Consider the following 19,015-nt stretch of genomic DNA (forward strand, 5'->3'; position numbering starts at 1 on the left):
TAACTCTCTGTGACCAGCAGAGGGAGACACTGACTGAAGGCTGCCATAACTATAGACCCCTTTTGCGCGGACGTCACAGTTACGTCACGGCGTTAGCTGGAGGCAAAACAAACGGAAAACTGGAGGCGGCCAATACAAACCAGCACAGATTCGGCTACATAATAAGGAGCTTAAATTATTATTTTTATTATTAAATGTCATCTTGTTGTGTTGTTGGGTGCAAGAATCGATGAAAAATGAGTATGCTGTATCTGGATTTTTTATTTCTAGAAAATATTCATATCATTAAAATTGCACTGTAGTGTCACTCTTCTTGGCGCTGGCTAGGCAGAACTGCGGATCGTACACTCAAATCTTTACATGACCATTCAGCACATAGTTATAGGCATCTAAATATATATATACAGTATATATGCCCTCAGTTTCTCTTTACCCTCGGTAGGTGTAGAAGTCAGGCCACTCAACCGGAGGTAGCGTTAACGTTAATCCTGTCATATCGTCCATTGACTGAGCGTGTACGGTCATCTGGTTCCGTCCGTTAAAATTAACTTTTGCAAATAACAATCGCGGTCCTGGACAGTGAGTGACCTTGAACATTAAGACAAAATCGGATTTTCTCCAGTCATTGTTAAAAAAACCAGCTAACAAAACTGGCAAACTAGCGTTAGTGAAGCGGCCAGAGGGTTCTTTCTGCCTCCAGTGAAGCCCCGCCCACACAAATACGTCACCATGTTTACCAACTGTAAAAGGGTCTATAGCAACAGCAGTTACACTGGTAACCATAGCAACAGCAGTTATACTGGTAACCATTAGCAACAGCAGTTACACTGGTAACCATAGCAACAGCAGTTACACTGTATCAGCAAGAGAGGAATGACACAAAGATTCTGAAGCATCTTAAACAGGTTGAAGGACCCTATATTATGATTTTACAAAAGTAACTTTATAAAACTGTTACAGTGTGTGTGTGTGTGTGTGAGAGAGAGAGAGAGAGAGTGTGTGTGTGTGTCAGACAGAGAGAGAGAGAGTGAGAGAGAGAGAGAGAGAGAGAGAGTGTGTGTGTGTGTGTGTGTGTGTGTGTGTGTGTGTGTGTGTGTGAGAGAGAGAGAGAGAGAGAGAGTGTGTGTGTCAGACAGAGAGAGAGTGAGAGAGAGAGAGAGAGTGAGAGAGAGAGAGAGAGAGAGAGAGTGTGTGTGTGTGTGTGTGTGTGTGTGTGTGTGTGTGTGTGTGTGTGTGTGTGTGTCATCTAGCTACTGGAGTGCCTCAGGGCTTCATCATGTTTTGATGAACATTAACAACTTTAATACACTGTTTAAAATGCATCAGATATGTGTATTTATCAAGTTGTTAACAAAGGATAATAAAAATACATAAAATTGCATATGAGCTTAATAAAAAATAATGTGTTAATTACAGTGACAATGAATGAAGAACTGCTGGTGTATAGACTGTTAATGAGCTAACGGTACTATTAATAATAAACTATGATTAACTGATGTGTTTCCATGGAAGGGTGTGTGACACAAAGTGATGATCAAAAAGATGAATACAAAATTATTAATATAATTATTTAATGCAGATTATTAACAGTAGATTATAAATTATTCTGGATACAGGTGAAGCCCATGTTTTACACAGAAAGCAAATAAAAAAACAAGCTTTTTATGACTTCTGCATCAAACATTTTAGTAGAATTCGATTGCACATCTATAATGTACTGAGATCTGATACTATCACATTTCCTGATTAGCCTCATAGTAACCAAAGTTAACTAGATAGCCTTGTGCTGTCAGGTCAACTCCCTTGGCTTGTCTAACACATATCAGCAAGTCTAGGAATATTATATCCCCATTGTGTAACAATACTTATTTATGCGTTATGCCTATCAAAGTTTATGCTTACCTTCCAGAAGAACCTTGTACCAGGATACTTTGACGAATAGTATAAGATATATAGGTGCTGATCATAAAATTAGAATATCATCAAAAAGTTGATTTATTTCAAGAATTCAACTTAACAGGTGAAACTAATATATTATATAGACTCATTACATGCAAACTGAGATATTTCAAGCCTTTATTTGTTATAATTTTGATGATTATGGCTTACAGCTTATGAAACCACGAAATCAAAATCCCAGAAAATTAGAATATTACATGAAATCACACAGTAATTACACAGTAATACCATGGTCATTGAACCAGGTTTTGGTTCTTCTGGCAGTGTGGGCCGGTGCAGATCCTGCTGGAAAATGAAGGAAGCATGAAGTGCTCTGAAAACGTCCTGGTAGACGGCTGCGTTGACTCTGGATTTAATAAAGCACAGTGGACCAAAGTCCTCTTTTCTGATGAGAGCTAATTTTGCATCTCATTTGGAAACCAAGGTCCCAGAGTCTGGAGGAAGAATGGAGAGGCACACAATCCAAGATGCTTGAAGTCCAGTGTGAAGTTTCCACAGTGTGTGTTGGTTTGGGGAGCCATGTCATCGGCTGGTGTTGGTCCACTCAACGCAGCCGTCTACCAGGACATGTCCAGAGCACTTCATGCTTCCTGCTGCTGACCAACTTTATGGAGATGCAGATTTCATTTTCCAACAGGACTTGGCACCTGCACACAGTGCCAAAGCTATCAGTACCTGGTTTAAGGACCATGGTATCACTGTTCTTAATTGGCCAGCAAAATCGCCTGACCTTAACCCTATAGAAAATCTATGGGGTATTGTGAAAAGGAAGATGCGATACGCCAGACCCAACAATGCAGAAGAGCTGAAGGCCACTATCAGAGCAACCTGGGCTCTCATAACACCTGAGCAGTGCCACAGACTGATCGACTCCATGCCACGCCACATTTCTGCAGTACTTCAGGCAAAAGGAGCCCCAACTAAGTAGTGAGTGCTGTACATGCTCATACTTTTCATGTTCATACTTTTCAGTTGGCCAGCATTTCTAAAAATATTTTTTTTGTATTGGTCTTAAGTAATATTCTAATTTTCTGGGATTTTGATTTTGTGGTTTCATAAGCTGTAAGCCATAATCATCAAAATTATAACAAATAAAGGCTTGAAATATCTCAGTTTGCATGTAATGAGTCTATATAATATATTAGTTTCACCTGTTAAGTTGAATTCTTGAAATAAATCAACTTTTTGATGATATTCTAATTTTATGACCAGCACCTGTACTTATAATGCTCTGGTATAATATTTATAGAACTGTCTTTTGTGAGCTGAAGTATAAAGAAACAATACTTTTCTTTATTAAATAAAATGTATTTATACAAAAGATTAAAATACTGTTTAAGCAATAAAACACAAAAAGGTTTGTAGCAAATCATCAAAAGGTTACAAGTTATAATACTTTCAGCTCTATCCTGTGAAAGGATTTACAAAGACTAATTACCTTGTAAGCAGTTCAAGCAATATATATTGTTAACTTGTCCTCGTTCGAGTTTATCAAGTTAAGAAATACAGCAGAGCAATATCAATCAAAGAATTTTAGTAAAAAAAATAAAAAACTAAATTGAAGATGGTCTATATTCTCTCCAGGGCTGCAACGACATCAAAATCAAAAACGCAACAACACTAATACAAAAAGCGCTTGTATATATAGGAACCCTTGTTACATGCTGCCTCTTTGGTTAGGCTGTATGATCAAATCAAAACACATACCCCAAGATGGATGGGCAGCGGGACTTCAGTCGGAGGGTCCGGCTTATCGGTAATCTTCAAATCCCGGCAGAACAACACCGGTTCTGATCCGAGACCCAGCTGGAACTGCCACACATACAGACGCTCGTATGGCTTCAGCTCAAATGATAGTTGCTCTTCCACTTCAGTCTCTTCTGTCCAGATTTCCTTCCCAGTCTTCACACTTGAACCTCCGTATTCTGCCGATAAGGAGAACTGACATTGGGCAATTAACGCTGTGAGTGTTCCAGCTGAGATCTTGCCTGATGTTTCTATCTTCCAGTTGTGTGAGATCTCGGACATCTTCTCCTTATTGTATCCAACCTTTTTGGTAACTTTCTTTTGCCATGTCACTGGTGTGGGACTGTCATTACTAACAGTTTTAATGTTCACCCACTTGCTGAATGCGGGGCCGTTGGTTTTGGACAGCCCGCCTGGCAGGAAGTTCAGAACATCGGGGTGAACGGAATAGACAGCATCGCACTCAGCTGTGTTGAGGTCGGTACCTTTGTAGTATTCAACCCAATCTGAGACTGGCTTGAGGAAGTAGAAGTGATCCTTATCACCCCAGTAATAGAGAGCATCTGTGCAATAGGAACGCAGAGGAAATTCATCAGTACTACAGTTTGGGAAAAGACCAAAATTGAACAGGTGTCTTGTTCTTCTGTACATGTCCTTTTCCTGGAAGATGACGTAAAACCAGTCAAAGGCCGCCAGGTAATGGTCTCCGCCCCGACAGTTGGGATGAAGGGTGAAGACTGAGGAATCAGTGTCTTCTGTCAGGTCAGTGACTCTGCGGATTTGATCACCCTTAATGATGTAAAACCAACGCGAGTCAGCAAAGTAATGGTCTCCGTGTTGGCAGTCGGGGTGCAGAGCATGAATACTGAGGTCTGACCCTTTGTTGAAATCCTTTGACCTCATATAGCAGCCGAGATCAGAGCGGATGATGTAATGGTAGTTGCTTGATCCACAGAAATCAACTCCTTTAATTTTGTGTTTGGGAATAATACCTGCCATTTTGCCTTAACCTGCAACACAGGATAATAAAAAAATTAAATAAATTAAGATCTAATGGTTTGCTGTTAATCATGTATTTTTATAGATGGTTTTGAGCTATTTTTTCCCATAGTCTTTAAATTAATCAAGATCACATGTGAAGATGAGAGATTTTTCTCACAGTTCTAACAGAGACCTCCTGTGTGTGTGGGGGGGGGGGGGGTTCACATTATGAAATAAATGTTTTTCTCCAAAACACAATTATTGGCACCCCTAGATTTTGTTTACGAGTAAAATATCTCTGAAGTATATTCCCATTAATATTTACCTTTTTTAGCACACCAGGGTGACTAGGAACATGAAATTGTCCAGCTATGACTTCTTGTTTCACAGGAGTTTAAATATGAGGAAACACAAAGGCCAAATTCCCTTAATCATCACAATGAGTAAAACCAAAGAATATAGTTCTGATGTGCAGCAAAAGATTGTTGAGCTTCACAAAATAGAAAGTGGCTGTAAGAAAATAGCTAAAGAATTGAAAATCCCCATTTTGACCATCAGGACAATAATTAAGAAGTTATAATCAACTAAAGATGTTAAGAATCTGCCAGGAAGAGGACGTGTGTCTATACTGTCTTAATGGACGGTGAGGAGGATGGTTTGAGTGGCCAAAGACTCTCCAATAATCACAGATGGAGAATTGCAGAGGTTAGTTGAGTCTTGGGGGTCAGAAAGCCTATTATACTAAGTATTTAATAAAAGTGTATGAATAATTGTGGCCGAAGTGTTTTGGAGAAAAATATTTATTTCATAATGTGATTCCCCCCCCCACTTTCAATTCTTTTACTTCAATGAAAGGTAAGGATTTTGCAATTTTTTTGAATGAAAGATCAAAGGGATAAACTATGCAGATTTATTTTTTACAGCCATATTTGATCATATTTACCAGGGGTGCCATTAATTCTGATCACCACTGTAAAGTACTAAGTCAAAGTCAATTTTATTGTAATTTTGTATTGTATTGTATTGTGTAGCACACGGCTCAGTTACTAGATCCTATAAAATCAAAACTATGGACCAGAAACAGAAGATTTGGATCGACTCACTGAAACAAAAATTTTCAAAGATAATAATAAGAAAGAATAAAATAAATGAACCACTCAGACCACTGGAATGCAGCTAATTAATGAAAAGGTAAGTGTATTTTTTGCTGTTATTTTGCATGAGTTGTATCTTTTTTTTTTTAAAGAAATTGAAAGAATGAAAGAAAAACAAAAGAAAAACAAATAGATGACAGTAACACACAGTATTTCAAATAAATGATAAACGCACAAAAACAAAATCGAGACACCTCAGTGTCTCAATTTCAAGTTCAATTTCTTGTTTTCAAATTCCAATAAAAGTTCAGTAGGAATGTTCATCAAAAAATGAATGCAGTTCAGTGCATGAAGAGAAAGGGAAAGGGAAAAAACATAATTTTGTCTTCAGTGAAATCCAGGAAAACTTGAAAAACACAATGTGTGCAGTTCTGTCCTACCCAATCAGAAAACTCTTTTTACTCTGTTTCCTGGTACGAAACGATGGGATGGCTCGTCAGTCCAAACCTGGGATAAGAGTCCACAGCCAGGACAGGATTCAGGATCACAGCAGCAATTTTTCAAGAAAAAAAAAAACCCGGCCTTGCAAAAACAAAGCCAAAACAGTCATCAGTAACTCATTCAAATAAACATTTTCAAATGACCAAAATGTCTGTTTCAATTATTTGGATATAGGCAACACATACATGCTAGTCACCATGTGCTTGATTAACACACTAGTTTATGTACAGAGCTAGCAAAGCTAGCAGCGCATCGCACACACTTCACAACAGAACAAATATAATCTCAACAAATACTACGTCCTTCAAACATTTAAACATAACTATATGCACTCACAGATTGTATTAGAAAACGCTTAAAGCATTTTCAAACATCTTTTATATCACTGATCACTTTTTCAAATGTATTTTTCACATTAAGAGTCCAAAAACAGTATCCACATTACCTAAATACATTTCTTATAAAGAAATTGGTACTCACCAAGGAGAAATATAAATCAGAGAACAAAAAAAAGATAGTTTCTCAAAGAAATTGATTTTGTTCAGATCCTATCCCGTCAGTGTCTTTTCTCGTCGCGTTCAGATTCACAACACACTCTTCTCTTCCAGGAAACTATAAAGCACCCCTGAACCAAACATTATAATGGCGAACGGACAGCACTTTAGGAGGCGTGTTCATCTCTGAACTCGTTTCCTTACAAGTCAAGTCACCTTCATTTATACAGCGCTTTTAACAATATAGACTGTTTCACTGTTTCAGTTGCCAATCCTTAGTAGATTTTCTGGCAGAGTGGAAACGTCTACCAACAAGAATACCAAAATCTTGTTGGGTCCTGCACACGATCGAAAAAGCCTATACCATTCGGTTCAGGTCTCGCCCGCCAGGGTTCAGAGGGGTCCTGTCCACAGTGCTGGGCCCCGAGCAGGCTCAGGTAATGGAACAAGAAGTAAAAGCTCCTCTGCAAGAGGAGGCTATAGACCCTTTTACAGTTGGTAAACATGGTGACGTATTTGTGTGGGCGGGGCTTCACTGGAGGCAGAAAGAACCCTCTGGCCGCTTCACTAACGCTAGTTTGCAAGTTTTGTTAGCTGGTTTTTTTAACAATGACTGGAGAAAATCCGATTTTGTCTTAATGTTCAAGGTCACTCACTGTCCAGGACCGCGATTGTTATTTGCAAAAGTTAATTTTAACGGACGGAACCAGATGACCGTACACGCTCAGTCAATGGACGATATGACAGGATTAACGTTAACGCTACCTCCGGTTGAGTGGCCTGACTTCTACACCTACCGAGGGTAAAGAGAAACTGAGGGCATATATACTGTATATATATATTTAGATGCCTATAACTATGTGCTGAATGGTCATGTAAAGATTTGAGTGTACGATCCGCAGTTCTGCCTAGCCAGCGCCAAGAAGAGTGACACTACAGTGCAATTTTAATGATATGAATATTTTCTAGAAATAAAAAATCCAGATACAGCATACTCATTTTTCATCGATTCTTGCACCCAACAACACAACAAGATGACATTTAATAATAAAAATAATAATTTAAGCTCCTTATTATGTAGCCGAATCTGTGCTGGTTTGTGTTGGCCGCCTCCAGTTTTCCGTTTGTTTTGCCTCCAGCTAACGCCGTGACGTAACTGTGACGTCCGCGCAAAAGGGGTCTATAGAACGGGTTCCTCCGCCCAGCAGGGAGTCCGGGTACTACAGCTGGTACTTCATCGTCCACATGAAGGATGGGGGGTTGCGTACAATTTTAAATCGCGCAGTAGGGGAAGCTCAAGTTCAAAATGCTCACTCTCAAGCAGATCGTGTCACAGATCAGGTGCGAGGACTGGTTTGTCACGATAGATCTAAAAGACTCATACTTACATGTTTCCATCCTTCCACAACACAAGAAGTTCCTGAGGTTCACTTTAGGCGAAGTGTACCAATATCGTGTTCTTCCGTTCGGACTAAGTTTGTCACCCCGCACTTTCATGAAGTGTGTGGATGCAGCTCTGGCTCCGCTGCCACTCCAGGGCATCCGCATACTATATCGATTGGTTGATTCTAGCTCAATCTGTCGTTCTCATCCACCTGAGCAAGTTGAGGTTGAGGTTAAATGCCAAGAAGAGTGTGTTTTCTCCATTACAGTATACCAGTTTTCTGGGTGTGGTTTGGGATTCGACGGCGATGCAGGCACACCTGTCTTCTGCTAGTAGCCCCGTTCTGGCCGGCCGGAGTATGGTTCTCGGACCTAGGGTCTCTCCTCTGGGGATTCTGATCAGGAGGGACCTACTCTCTCAGGCGAGTGAGTCGATTCTTCACCTCCGCCCAGAGTTGTGGAAACTGTGGGCTTGGCCTCTAAAGGGACCCAACTCATAAGTTCTGGTCTCTCAACTGAGGTTGCTGAAACCATCCTCCACTCCAGAGCTCAGTCCACGAGGAAACTCTTCACCTTTTAAGTGGAGATTATTCACTTCTTGGTGCGGAGAGCACCAGCTTGACCCGGTTATCTGCCCGGTGGGTGCGGTGCTGGAGTTCCCGCAGGAGCGCTTCTCCACAGGGTTATCCCCCTCCACACTGAAGGTATAGTGCTTACCACATCACTTTGAGTGGAGTATCTTGATAGGAAACTCCTGACAATAAAGCTTTATAAGCAGCCATACTCCTAGTGGAGTGAGCTCGTATAGCCAAAGGTGAGGGCTGACCGGCCGATAAAATAATTCATGTTTTTAGTGGTTAAATTAGATTGTTTTAATTTTAAGACAAGAGACGCAGAGGCGTTCCCACAGCGTTTCGACGCAGCGTCTCGTTCCCTCGGGGATACATATGTAACCGAGACGTTTTCTTCAGCACTTTTATATGGATATAAAGAAGCATATGGATAGCAATATTCAATTTGAAATGTAATATGCAAAATAGCAATGCATTTCTGTATTTAAATTTATATTTTCCATACCATATGCAATGTTTGGAGTAAAATGATCATTCAAATTCAATAACAATTTACATTTGCTATTCCCTTCACTTTTTTAACATATAATTTAAACATTTTAACGTTTTATAAGTTGCAAAATTCAAATGAAAATGTAGGCTATTACAGAAATTATTCGATATACTTAACATGATCAAGCTAAAATTAGAAGGCTTGTTTTTTGTTTTTTAAATGAAATTCTTAAATCATGTACAATGACCTATACAAACACAAATACAGGTCTTCAAATGATCTCTAAATGCTCTTTATTAGAAACGCTCACCTAGACGTGTGTGTCCAGCAGTGGATCTGACCGGCAGCTTCTCTGAGTCTGACACAGCACTTTCCCTGGGCATGTATCGCAGCTCTCACTGCTATGAAATATTAAAGGGATGGTTCATCTAATGTTTTTTTCTAATAACGCTCAGGTTTATTTTAAAGGGAGAGTTCACCCAAAAATTAAAATTAGCCCATGATTTACTCGCCCTCAAGTCCTCCTAGGTGTATGTGACATTCTTCTTTCAATGTACTTCTCATACTCCTCATTGGTTTAAAGTGAACTGTCTAATGGGACAATGTGTGTTTATAATGGAATCAGATGTGAAAGAGTTGCAATGTGAAGTTGTTTAAGACCAATGATCTTCCTCTTGTTTTAAAGTGTGTGGACAGTAATGTATGCCGATGATAAGACATTATATTTACCTGCAACATCAATTAAGGTGTTGTCTACAGCTTTGGGTGAGGAAATTCAATTGGTCATAAAGTAGGTACGGAATAATAAGTTGGTTCTAAACTTGATAAAAACCTAAAGCAGTGTGTTTGCATCAAATTGCATCCAAAGTTAAATTTGTCTGTAAAGAGTGTTTCTATTGAACAGGTAGAGGAAGTAAGACTTCTTGAAGTTATATTAGACTAAAGTGTGCATAAGCTAAAGCTAAAGTGATCAAAACATATGGTAACATGTGGGAATAGGTCTCTCAGTTATTAGGAGATGTGTAAACTTTTTACCACAACTTGTTTGACAGTTATAGCACCACGTCTTGCCTGATCTCCACCATTTTATTAGGTGTCCTCAGAGTGTGCCCATACATAAGTGTGCCAAATTTGTTGTAAATATCTTATTTCGTTTTGAAGTTTAGACACTTATATTTATGAGAGCATAAAGATTATCCATGGGCGACTTTGATCAAATTTTTTTTGTAACTGTCTCGAAGATAATCGCAAGTTTTTTAAGTGCTAAATGACACCGTTACACAAACCATAAGGCGAAACCTGGCATGTTTGGTATCGTTGGACTCGGCAAGGATTCAGGAGTCTCAGGAGGACACTCCCGTGAAATACGCTGGCTTGAAACTTCTCAGGCTCCTTCAGGGCATTGTGCCGATGACTCGTACTAAGTTTTTTGAGATACGCCAATGTTCTCATAGACTATCAAGCCATTTCGTAGTTTTGGCCGCTGTAGCGCCCCCGTCAGGCCGATCAGGGTGGGCCTTGGTGACGTTGTTGTCGGTGATAGTACTACCAGCCCCCAAAGTTTCAAGTCTCTACGACTTACGGTTCGGTCTGCCCGATCAGTTTTACACGGATGCATCATGGGAAAATTAACAATAACAATAGGGTTTCAGCACTGAGTGCTTGAACCCCTAATTATGACAATTCTTTTGATAAAAGCAAAAATAGAATTGCTTGAATCATTTGAACTCAAGTGACATTTATTTCTATAGCGTTTTTTACAACACAGAATGTTTCAGAGCAGCTTTACAGAGATAACAGGAGAATAATGCAACAAAGTTTGTTTGCAGAAGAAAATAGCGTCTCAGTCCAGCTTAAGGAAGATCAGTGATGCTTCATTTTTGTTGTAAAGAACAAAAAAAAAGTTATTAATTTAGTTCATTTTCGTACATCGCGTACAATGTGAGTAGGGTTAGGGTTAGGGTTAGGGTACTACATTTAAATTAGAACGTACTTCGCGACCATTAAAAAAGTATGTTCAATATAGTATTGTATAGAGTTTAATACGGGCATTGTTTAATCCAGACTAGTTGGCAATTGTGGAGATTTCTTATATAGATTATTATTATGACTATTTATTATTATGAATATATTAGCCGACTGTATCGTGTGTAATATGCACATTTCTAGGGCTTATACTAATAAATGTTTTTGTGCTCTACTTCATGCCTTCAGATTCATACTTTTATCACTGTCTTATATTCAGAAATCTGTAATGATTTTTATAAAGTAAATGTAAGAAATACTTTGTGGGCTGAACAACTTCTTTACTTGATTAATCATACATTATTTTTTAATGTTAAAAATGAAAACTTTTTAAAAATGTTAAGCTTTTATTGGTAAAATAATTTATTTAACGTGTATGAGTGTATGAAATATACTGTTGTTGTTGTACATCTTTATACATCAGGCTTTTTGGGCTTATAATTAATTAATTGAGAGATGGACAAACAAATGTCCACAAAAGCCTGTTGTGTCATATCATGGTAAATATGTGAAATATATCAACTTATCTGAAAGTGAGTAGATGTCCAACTACACGAGGTCATGTTGGTTTTAAAGTGAACAAAAGCATTAAAGAAAATAAAAGTGAAAGGAAAGCATCTAGGTGTCCAGTTCCAGGTTTAACAGAGAGAGTTTCACCACTTTACCTCGTTCACCGTGTTTGATCAGCTGGACATGATGTTTCTCCACACAGGAGCTGACTCTGAGGATCACTGGTTGAGGAACGGCTTTACTGGAGCGGAGACTGGGATCACACACAGAACGCCTGGAGCTGATGATCTTTCCTCACATCTGCACTGGATTTCTTCATCTGCACTGGAATAACGTGAGGAACGTTTTCCTGCGCTCATGAACATCAGTAGCATTAGAAGCGTCCTTGCTTTACATTGCTTGTATTTCCACATGCTAATATTTGAGCAGAACGAGCGTTTAGTGTGTGAGAAGATCAGCTTCAGGAGACGTGGTCGAAACACTGTAAATCCTTCATTTTAAAGCATGCTGTGATATATGCAGATGCCCACTGTCATATTCATGTCGTTCTCACTGTGTGCTGGGTGTAATATTAGCGTTACCTTGTCTTTACTTGAAAAAATATGATTACCAGTGCGCCCAATATTACCAGATTACTGAGTGCCCTGTCACAGTGTTTACTTCCTTATTATTCACATATTCATGTATTTAAATAATTACTTTATTTGTGAAAAATACTGTAATAGGATTGCAGATTCAAGACGTTGCCATCTAAAGTATAAGCATGTTTATTTAAAAAATGTTTAATTTATTTATAATTTATAAAATATTGATTAAAATAGTGTAATATAAATATACATAAATATTGGCTTTATATCGGCCATCGGCTACCCTGTTTTCTAATATATCGGCATCGGCCATCAAAAAACAATATCAATATTCTATAGGATCAACTTGCATTTTTTAATAACCGTTTAATATCCAGCTTAAAAGTTGTTGGTATGTCTCCTGATGACATCTCTTCCATGAGTGAACTCTTCCAGAGCTCATGGATCTTGATATCAGTAGTTCATCTCTCGATAGCTCGGTCGATTAGGCTCTAACGTGTTGCTTTAGATGATTTAACAGCAGGGGAAGAATTGTCTAAGTTAAGTTAAGGACACTACAGTGCGCTGTCTGACGCGATACTGCAGTAGATACGCTTGAGAATGGAGAAAAACAGAATAAAAGTGTACATGTGGAAAAGGAATAAATAGGCTTATTATACATGAAATATATTTCACTGAAATTAACAAAATGAAGAAAAAACTGTTACAAAAAGGAACTAAAATTCAGTGTTGATCAGACATTACAAACGAGTTCCCGTAAAGGAAACTGACGGCAGAAAGCGCGCCCCGTTATTTATTTATTTTACAAAAGCACAATGTTTCGTTTTTATTGTGTGTGTGTGTGTACAAGAGAAACTCTGATAGAGATCTTGAAATGTCTACTTTATATGAAGTCAATAACATTGAAAGTGTTTTCATGTCTCTGGCAGATATACACTGAGCTCCTGGAGAACATGGAGACGGCAGAGAGTGACCTGTGCTTTTTATTAGTGTAAAGGGTCAGTGTATAATCAACAGTCAGATTATAGATGACCAGAAATTAGCATAATAAGAAAATGAAAGGAAGGACAGAACATTAGTGTGTAAGGAGAAAGAGATCAGAGTGCAGATGCAGACGCGTTCCTCGACCCCAGAGGGTTACAGCGGGATATCACTACGGAGTATTATACGATGTTATTTTAAACAAGTGGTTTGATTTAAAGTTTAGAGCGATGAATTCAGAATGTTAAGCACACTGACTTTGTCTTTTCTTGATCTATTTCAGATCTTCCTCCACCCGATGCGGGGGGTGCCATGACTTCCTGCAGACGGAGTCCTGGGGCCGACGGTTGGGACGGTGGCGTGATGCTCCCGGATGCTCCCTGTGGACTCACAACTCTATTCCATGCTAGGTCCGGTGGGCGACGCGTTTGAGACTGACTCCTTGGGTGACGGTGTGGGTGTCATGACGATTCCTGACGCCACGGCTCCCTGTGGACTCAGTCCTCCGTCCCGGTCCGGTGGGCGATGGGTCCAGCTTGTGGTGAAAGGGAAGTGGCCTTCCCCCGGCCAGTACACAGCCTCTCCTTCACCCAGACTCCTGCCACTCCTCCTCGGCTACACATGCTAAGACCAAGGTTCAGGGAGCAAACCTTAACAGCAAAGCAGGTGCAGGTACGTTTAATTTAAAGGTATAATGGAGGATTATCTTTTTCTGGGTGGATCATCAAGACTATTGGTCCTCCTAATTGTCAATCATTCTGGTGATATGTTTACGTAAAGCCGTCGTACATGCTCGTATTTTGCGCATTCTGCGATTGCGCACTTTCAGGTGTATATGTGTGGTGAGCTCCGGTTTCAGCCATTCATTGAAGCTCGCCGTTCTCACCGGGTTTTTTCAAAATGTCTGAGGGAGAAAAAGTGTCTACGAATTGTATGACAAGAAGAGAAAGGCTTCTGAAGAAAGAAACAAGACCAGAGTGTTTTTGGGAGAATATTTCACACGCTGGCGTGCGCTAAAAGCTAAAAGCTAAAAGCACAGGTTGGGCTTCCCACTGATGCCTCAGTCGCGAAGTTTCTACTCGACAGGTAAAGTTTGGCATGCTATTTGGAGAAATCCATTTAAAATCGCTGCTAGTAAAAGTTAATGTAAGCTATGATTAGCGATGGCGAGTCTGACATAGTGGAAAAAGTGCAAATCTTCTTTTGGAAAGTAGGCTTGTATGAGCCATGCCGACAGCAACTTGTAAACGAGGAGAACTAGGCTCGTGCACACGTGTAATAGGCGGAGCAGGTAGAGTGTTGCGCATGTGCATTTTTTCAAAAAGTGGAGAGGGCGGTTCTTTTCTAAAATTCGTGAAGATCCTCCACTATACCTTTAAGCATTTGAAATGCATATGAAAATAATGTCCATTTATGAAAATAATAAATAATGTCCATTTAGATACAAATAATGGACATTTTCATATGCTTTTCAAATGGATTCTCTTTTCATCTTTATAATAACAAAAGCTGTGTGTTAACCCTCTGGGGTCTGAGGTGTTTCGGGGCCCTTGAGACACTTACAGCACACTACTGGCCAACATGTAATACTGCTGTATTCAGCACACACTCTGCTACAATATGTGAGCAAAATGGATGTACATGTTTGCATTTTATACAACCCCATATCAGAAAAAGTTGGGACACTGTACAAATTGTGAGTAAAAAAGGAATGGAATAATTTACAAATCTCATAAACTTATATTTTATTCACAATAGAATATAGATAACATATCAAATGTTGAAAGTGAGACATTTTGAAATGTCATGCCAAATATTGTCACATTTTGGATTTCATGAGAGCCACACATTCCAGAAAAGTTGGGACAGGTAGCAATAAGAGGCCGGAAAAGTTAAATGTACATATAAGGAACAGCTGGAGGACCAATTTGCAACTTATTAGGTCAATTGGCAACATGATTGGGTATAAAAAGAGCCTCTCAGAGTGGCAGAGTCTCTCAGAAGTCAAGATGGGCAGAGGATCACCAATTCCCCCAATGCTGCGGTGAAAAATAGTGGAGCAATATCAGAAAGGAGTTTCTCAGAGAAAAATTGCAAAGAGTTTGAAGTTATCATCATCTACAGTGCATAATATCATCCAAAGATTCAGAGAATCTGGAACAATCTCTGTGCGTAAGGGTCAAGGCCGGAAAACCATACTGGATGCCCGTGATCTTCGGGCCCTTAGACGGCACCGCATCACATACAGGAAGGCTACTGTAATGGAAATCACAACATGGGCTCAGGAATACTTCCAGAAAACATTGTCGGTGAACACAATCCACCGTGCCATTCGCTGTTGCCGGCTAAAACTCTATAGGTCAAAAAAGAAGCCATATCTAAACAGGATCTAGAAGCGCAGGCGTTTTCTCTGGGCCAAGGCTCATTAAAAATGGACTGTGGCAAAGTGGAAAACTGTTCTGTGGTCAGACGAATCAAAATTTGAAGTTCTTTTTGGAAAACTGGGACGCCATGTCATCCAGACTAAAGAGGACAAGGACAACCCAAGTTGTTATCAGCGCTCCGTTCAGAAGCCTGCATCTCTGATGGTATGGGGTTGCATGAGTGTGTGTGGCATGGGCAGATTACACATCTGGAAAGGCACCATCAATGCTGAAAGGTATATCCAAGTTCTAGAACAACATATGCTCCCATCCAGACGTCGTCTCTTTCAGGGAAGACCTTGCATTTTCCAACATGACAATGCCAGACCACATACTGCATCAATTACAATATCATGGCTGCGTAGAAGAAGGATTCGGGTACTGAAATGGCCAGCCTGCAGTCCAGATCTTTCACCCATAGAAACATTTGGTGCATCATAAAGAGGAAGATGCGGCAAAGAAGACCTAAGACAGTTGAGCAACTAGAAGCCTGTATTAGACAAGAATGGGACAACATTCCTATTCCTAAACTTGAGCAACTTGTCTCCTCAGTCCCCAGACGTTTGCAGACTGTTATAAAAAGAAGAGGGGATGCCACACAGTGGGAAACATGGACTTGTCCCAACTTTTTTGAGATGTGTTGATACCATGAAATTTAAAATCAACTTATTTTTTCCTTAAAATTATACATTTTCTCAGTTTAAACATTTGATATGTCATCTATGTTGTATTTTGAATAAAATATTGAAATTTGAAACTTCCACATCATTGCATTCTGTTTTTACTCACAATTTGTACAGTGTCCCAACTTTTTCTGATTTGGGGTTGTATTTAAAGTTAATTTAATTTAATAAATATAATAATGTTAATATATTCTGAATGTTAGATGCGGTGGTTTAGTCTCAGACTGAAGTGATTCAGTAATGTGAATAACTCTCTGTGACCAGCAGAGGGAGACACTGACTGAAGGCTGCCATGGTAACCATAGCAACAGCAGTTACACTGGTAACCATAGCAACAGCAGTTACACTGTATCAGCAAGAGAGGAATGACACAAAGATTCTGAAGCATCTTAAACAGGTTTAAGGACCTTATATTAAGATTTTACAAAAGTAACTTTATAAAACTGTTACTGTGTGTGTGTGTGTGTGTGTGTGTGTGAGAGAGAGAGAGAGAGAGAGAGAGAAAGATACGTGTGTGTGTGTGTGTGTGTGTGTGTGTGTGTGTGTGAGAGAGAGAGAGAGAGAGAGAGAGAGAGAGAAAGATACGTGTGTGTGTCTGTGTGTGTGTGTGTGTGTGTGTGTGTGTGTGTGTGTGTGTGTGTGTGTGTGTGTGTGTGTGTGTGTGTGTCATCTAGCTACTGGAGTGCCTCAGGGCTTCATCATGTTTTGATGAACATTAACAACTTTAATATATGGTTTAAAATACATCAGATAGGTGTATTTATCAAGTTGTTAACAAAGGAGCATTACATAGGAGCTAAAAAAAATGATAATAATTTGTGTGGTTTCCTGTAGCTCTAACAGTAGAGCGCTGGTGCTTGCAACGCCAAGGTCATGGGTTCGATTCCCAGGGAAAGTAAGAATTGATAAGAATGTAAATCTGCACCTTGCAATGCAATGTAAGTCGCTTTGGATAAAAGCATCTGCCAAATGCATAAATGTAAATGTAAAATTAATGAAGAACTCACTATATAGCCTGTTAATGATACTATTAATAATAAACTATGAATTAACTGATGTGCTACCATGGAAGGGTGTAAGACACAAAGTAATGGATAAAAAACGTATGATGATCGAAAAGATTAATAGAAAATGATTAATAGAATTATTTAATGCAGATTATTAACAGTAGATTATTAATTATGCTGGATACAGGTGAAGCCCATGTTTTACACAGAAAGCAAATAAAAAACAAGCTTTTTATGACTTATGCATCGAACACTATTAGAATTTAATAGTGGGAGAGGGGGAGAGTGTACGCTGGCGCGGTTGGCTGCCGCTGCTCTCTGGACCCTTTTATATTGTTTTGGTTCTTTTAACTAATGCACTCTGGCCTAATCTCACGCTGTTTTAACTAACATTTGACGTCATAGTCTGATTTACCTACATTGCCATACAATTTGGACTATTCTTTGCTTGTTTGGCTTACCTCCATCAACACCGGCAACAATGTGGATCAACGGGATGCTTGTATGGTCTGTGCTCTTTTGGACGGCACTGTTTTTCCTCCTTGCGCCAACGAAAGCGATACTCCAGGACACTGCAGCTGAATTTATGCAGATAAGCTATCACTTGTTTGATCCACCATCGGCGCAGCATCGTCTGGATTATGCCCCTCATACCTATCGTCATACTCGTCGGAAGTATATCCATCGCGGATCTCGACGAAACTATCACATTGACGATTCCAAAGCAATACAATCCATCTGGTCTACTACTCGTCATCCTCCCAAGAACTCCACACGGAAAGTTGACCACAGTGTCATCGCCAGCCTAGCCGGCTCGGCTAACGTCAAAGTCCAGCATGACAACAACAACGTCAGCTTTGGACTGTTCAACATCCGCTCTCTAACAAACAAGGGTCCTCTTCTTCAGGATCTGCTAAGCGATCGTAAGTTTGATTTTATGTGTCTGACTGAAACATGGCAACAACCTAATGACTTTTCACAGCTCAACGAATCTACTCCCCCTGGGTTTGTTTACACTTGTAAACCACGTGACTCAGGCAGAGGTGGAGGTCTAGCTGTAATACATCGCGAGAAGTGGAAAATCTCACCCGTTTCTGTGCCTTCTTGCGGTTCATTTGAATCCATCGCTCTTCAACTGAATGGCCCTACTCCAACTATAGTAGCAATGGTCTATCGCCCACCTAAGCCCAATACTGACTTTATGAATGAATTTGCTGCTTTTCTTACATTTATTTGTTCAATTTCCCCTAATGTTATAATACTGGGGGATTTTAATATACACATGGACAATACCACTAATGCATACACAAGAGAATTTACATCCTGCCTGGACAGTTTTGGACTGGTGCAATATATTGACTTTGCTACTCACTCTAAAGGACATGTGTTGGACTTGGTTTGCTGTTCTGGTATTACGCCTCATGGTTGCACTGCGGCAGACCTTGCCATTTCGGATCATATGTTAATCTCTTTTAAAGTTAACTTAACACTGTCTAAAATAAAACTGCCACGTGTCATTTCATTTAGAAATATTAAGGGCATTGATCTAAACACTCTCCTTACTGAAATTGACTGC

General features: G+C 39.6%; 1 protein-coding gene across 3 annotated transcripts; it reads right to left on the minus strand.

The window, feature by feature from the left end:
* Positions 1-2,623: 2,623 nt before the first annotated feature.
* LOC307171598 (uncharacterized protein) lies at positions 2,624-18,474 on the minus strand. Of its 3 annotated transcripts, none has more exons than XM_079893345.1 (3): positions 17,901-18,465; positions 6,221-6,362; positions 2,624-4,715 (listed from the first exon to the last, which is right to left on the minus strand). In XM_079893345.1, the coding sequence occupies exon 3, from the start codon at positions 4,702-4,704 to the stop codon at positions 3,649-3,651; it is 1,056 nt and encodes a 351-aa protein (XP_079749471.1). In that variant the 5' UTR covers positions 4,705-4,715; positions 6,221-6,362; positions 17,901-18,465; the 3' UTR covers positions 2,624-3,648. The 3 variants fall into 3 exon arrangements, 2 of the variants coding, with proteins under 2 accessions (XP_079749471.1, XP_079749470.1); XM_079893344.1 differs by lacking the exon at positions 6,221-6,362 and adding an exon at positions 9,534-12,107; XR_013823572.1 differs by lacking the exons at positions 2,624-4,715; positions 6,221-6,362 and adding an exon at positions 13,099-13,950 and having other exon boundaries at positions 17,901-18,474.
* Between the last annotated feature and the right edge of the window lie 541 nt (positions 18,475-19,015).

The sequence above is a fragment of the Squalius cephalus genome, assembly GCF_949319135.1.
Source record: "Squalius cephalus genome assembly, chromosome: 14".
NCBI classification, from domain to species: Eukaryota; Metazoa; Chordata; class Actinopteri; order Cypriniformes; family Leuciscidae; genus Squalius; species Squalius cephalus.

Bases quoted from the DNA above. Each gene is read 5' to 3' on its own strand.
- LOC307171598 (XM_079893345.1), bottom strand. From the start codon at position 4,704: ATGGCAGGTATTATTCCCAAACACAAAATTAAAGGAGTTGATTTCTGT.